The 2,904-nt window shown below is 44.5% G+C and overlaps 1 protein-coding gene across 1 annotated transcript in view; it reads left to right on the top strand.

The window, feature by feature from the left end:
* Positions 1–1,912: 1,912 nt before the first annotated feature.
* The window catches only part of LOC107659706 (uncharacterized), a 4,536-nt gene continuing 3,544 nt past the window's right edge, over positions 1,913–2,904 (top strand). Inside the window, exon 1 of the mRNA XM_016448731.1 lies at positions 1,913–2,236. Within this exon, the coding sequence (XP_016304217.1) occupies positions 1,913–2,236 (324 nt within the window). The remainder of the gene's footprint in view (positions 2,237–2,904) is intronic.

The raw sequence follows: 2,904 nt of genomic DNA on the forward strand, positions 1-2,904 counted from the left end.
CTCAAGCTCCTTCATCCCCTCGGCTCCTCCTCAGTCCTCTGTCGCTCCGGCTCCACCGCGGCCTCCCGGATCCATGCCTTCACGTCGGGCGCTGGAGCCATCTGCTCCGCCTAGGACCTACGGATCTTCCCCGTTGCCCTGGCTCATCGGCTCTCAGTCTCCGCCTCGGGCTCCTCCACCACCTGCTCCGCCACCATAGGTCGGCCCCTTGGAGTCGGTGGCCATTCCTCCTCCATGGCTCCTCCCTCCGTCGGCTCCACTGTGGGCCGCCGTTATGGCTGTGGCCTGGGTATTGGGTCCTGCTTGGCTCCTCCTGCTCCAAGTCCTTCCTGTCGCCTCCCTGGCTCCTCCCTCCATCGTCCCCTCCCTGGACTCTGTCTGCCGGCCCCCTCCCGGGTGTCCGTCGGCCTCCTGAGCCTCCTCCCAAGTTCCCACCCATCCCTCCCTCTGTTCCTGGAGGGGGGCGATATGTCAGGGTTATGGACCTGTTTTGTTGTGTTTTCCCTCCCCATGTGCTCCCCGTGACCTAGTTTTCCCGTGTGTTTGATTGTTCATTGCTCCCAGGTGCGTCTTGTCAATTACCTCGTTTAGTTGTGTATTTATAATGTGTTCTGCCTCTTGTTTTTTTCTTGTTTCTAAAGACTGTGTTTATTGTGAATTCTCCTGTGTCTCCACGTTCTCTTTGCCCCAAGCTCCTCACAGTAGCTGTGTAAATAACCCTCTGTTATTTGAATTAGTTTCCAGGATTTATATATTATTCTTATATTATTTAATTCGGTCCTTTCTTAATATAAGTTAAGTGTTTGTTATATTTTGGAATGTTACTTTGCACTCAGTAAGTTATTTAACCGATAGAGACCTTTATTTTGAAAGGCGGCTTGATGGAAGTGCTCAGAGCCCGCTCATGCACGGAGATGGCGAATACGGAGAAAGCGCGCACAAAGACGGAAACGGGTCAAGGCGTTGGATTTTAGGATTAAGGACACTTTTAAGTGAATTTAAGCATCTGTTTGTTGTTTTATTTTGCAGTATTTTGTTTTGTTTTTTGACTTTGTTGTTTGGCACCTGGTTGGAAAGGAGAACAAGGTAGACAAGAACATTTACGCACTTATATACACACACATATATTGCGCATCTTGTCTCTATGCCTGTTTTATGTGTTTGTTTTATTTACGAGTAATTGTATGTTATTTAGGATGAATGTTAGTATTAATTTAGTAATTTTGTTGCTGTAAGGTTGATTGTTTTTGTTTCATTTTTATGAATGAGAATTCATTACAATTTCCAATATTGTTTATTCATCTGTTCTAGCTCTTACGGTGTTGTGAAGTCTATAAGGACAATAAACACATAAAGGAAGACAGTACAACATCAGTGCACGAGTTAAATCCTTTATTCTTCAACCGGGCTGTTACAGTAAGAGCTTGCCCCCGTTGATTCCATTTGCTGATGTAAATGATGACAGACCAAGGATCAAATTTGTGCACTCCTGTGAAGGAAATTGAAGTATTAAAGGTTGCACAAAACAAGGAAACAGACGATGAGATAGAAGATCGATCTGAAGTTACAAAGAGAAATGAAGTATGTCACTCTGTCCGTGAACGAATTCCAACAGAAAGGATGCTTGCATATCAAAGAGAGGAGTCAGAAAAGGCAGAGAGAAAGCTTATGCATGCATATGAAAAATGGAAGGATGAGGCTCGAAAGGCAAGAGGGCAGCTGAAAACAGACATCCCTGAAAGTCAACTAGCGTCACTTATAGACACATTGGAAAACGAAAGAGACACTGATGAATGCATACATAAAGGTTCGAAGTTATGCAACACCACCCACTGGTACAAGAAGAAGAATTGATGCTTGTGATGCCGTGACAAAGGATATTGTAAAGATTGCTTATGAGAGGATCTCAGGTATGTATGAAGACTTTGACACTGAGAGAGTAAGGGGGCGTCTTCGTGAATTGCTCGATCGAGATTATGCTCGCTCCATCTACGGTTCTACGGTCTCACATATCAGCTCAAAGTCGAGTACGCCCATAAGTCAACCTTCACTGAACTCCATCCTGATGGCTAAACGAATAGAGGCAGCAGCAGAGCTTGCAGCAAAGGAAGCAGAATATGCAACGATAATGGAGGAAAAGGAACAAAGGGAAAAAATACAACTTCTAGATGAGAAGCAAAGGAAAGAACTGGATGCTCAAAGGAGTGAGTTTGAAAGATTACAAGCAGTAAAAGAGGTAAGAGCTGCTAGAGCAAGACTAGAAGTTTATGACAAAGAAGAAACCATTCACTCTGCTAACCAAAATGATGAACTGCTACAGCCTGTAAGCATTCCCGCACACAAACCTGTGTATTCATCCTCAGTTAAGCCAACACTCAATGAAAGGGTATCATCACCAACTCCCAATGCTGATGTGTCTTACCTTGCACAAGCTGTCCAAGACAGTATAGCATTAAACAGACTTCCTATGCCGGAGCCTACAGTTTTTACTGGTGACCCCATTCACTTTATAGAGTGGAAAGCTTCATTCCAATCACTCATCGACAAAAGACATATTTCCTCAGCAGATAAGTTATACTACTTGAAGAAGTATGTTGCTGGGTCTGCTCTGAAAACCCTAGAAGGCATCTTTTACAGAAACGATGAGGAAGCTTACAAGGATGCATGGAAAAGGCTTCAAGATCGCTATGGACAGCCATTCACTATTCAAAGAGCATTCCGAGAGAAACTCGGACTCTGAAGGACTCCGAAATTTCTCAGATTTCCTGAATACATGTAACGACGCTATGCCTCATGTGAAAGGACTGGAAATACTTAATGACTGTGAAGAGAATAGGAAACTTGTGAGCAAACTTCCTGATTGGGCGGCTGCTCGCTGGAACCGCCAAGCCACACAAACACTGA

Source organism: Sinocyclocheilus anshuiensis, unplaced genomic scaffold (genome assembly GCF_001515605.1).
Source record: "Sinocyclocheilus anshuiensis isolate Anshui unplaced genomic scaffold, SAMN03320099.WGS_v1.1 scaffold960, whole genome shotgun sequence".
In the NCBI taxonomy this organism is placed as follows: Eukaryota; Metazoa; Chordata; class Actinopteri; order Cypriniformes; family Cyprinidae; genus Sinocyclocheilus; species Sinocyclocheilus anshuiensis.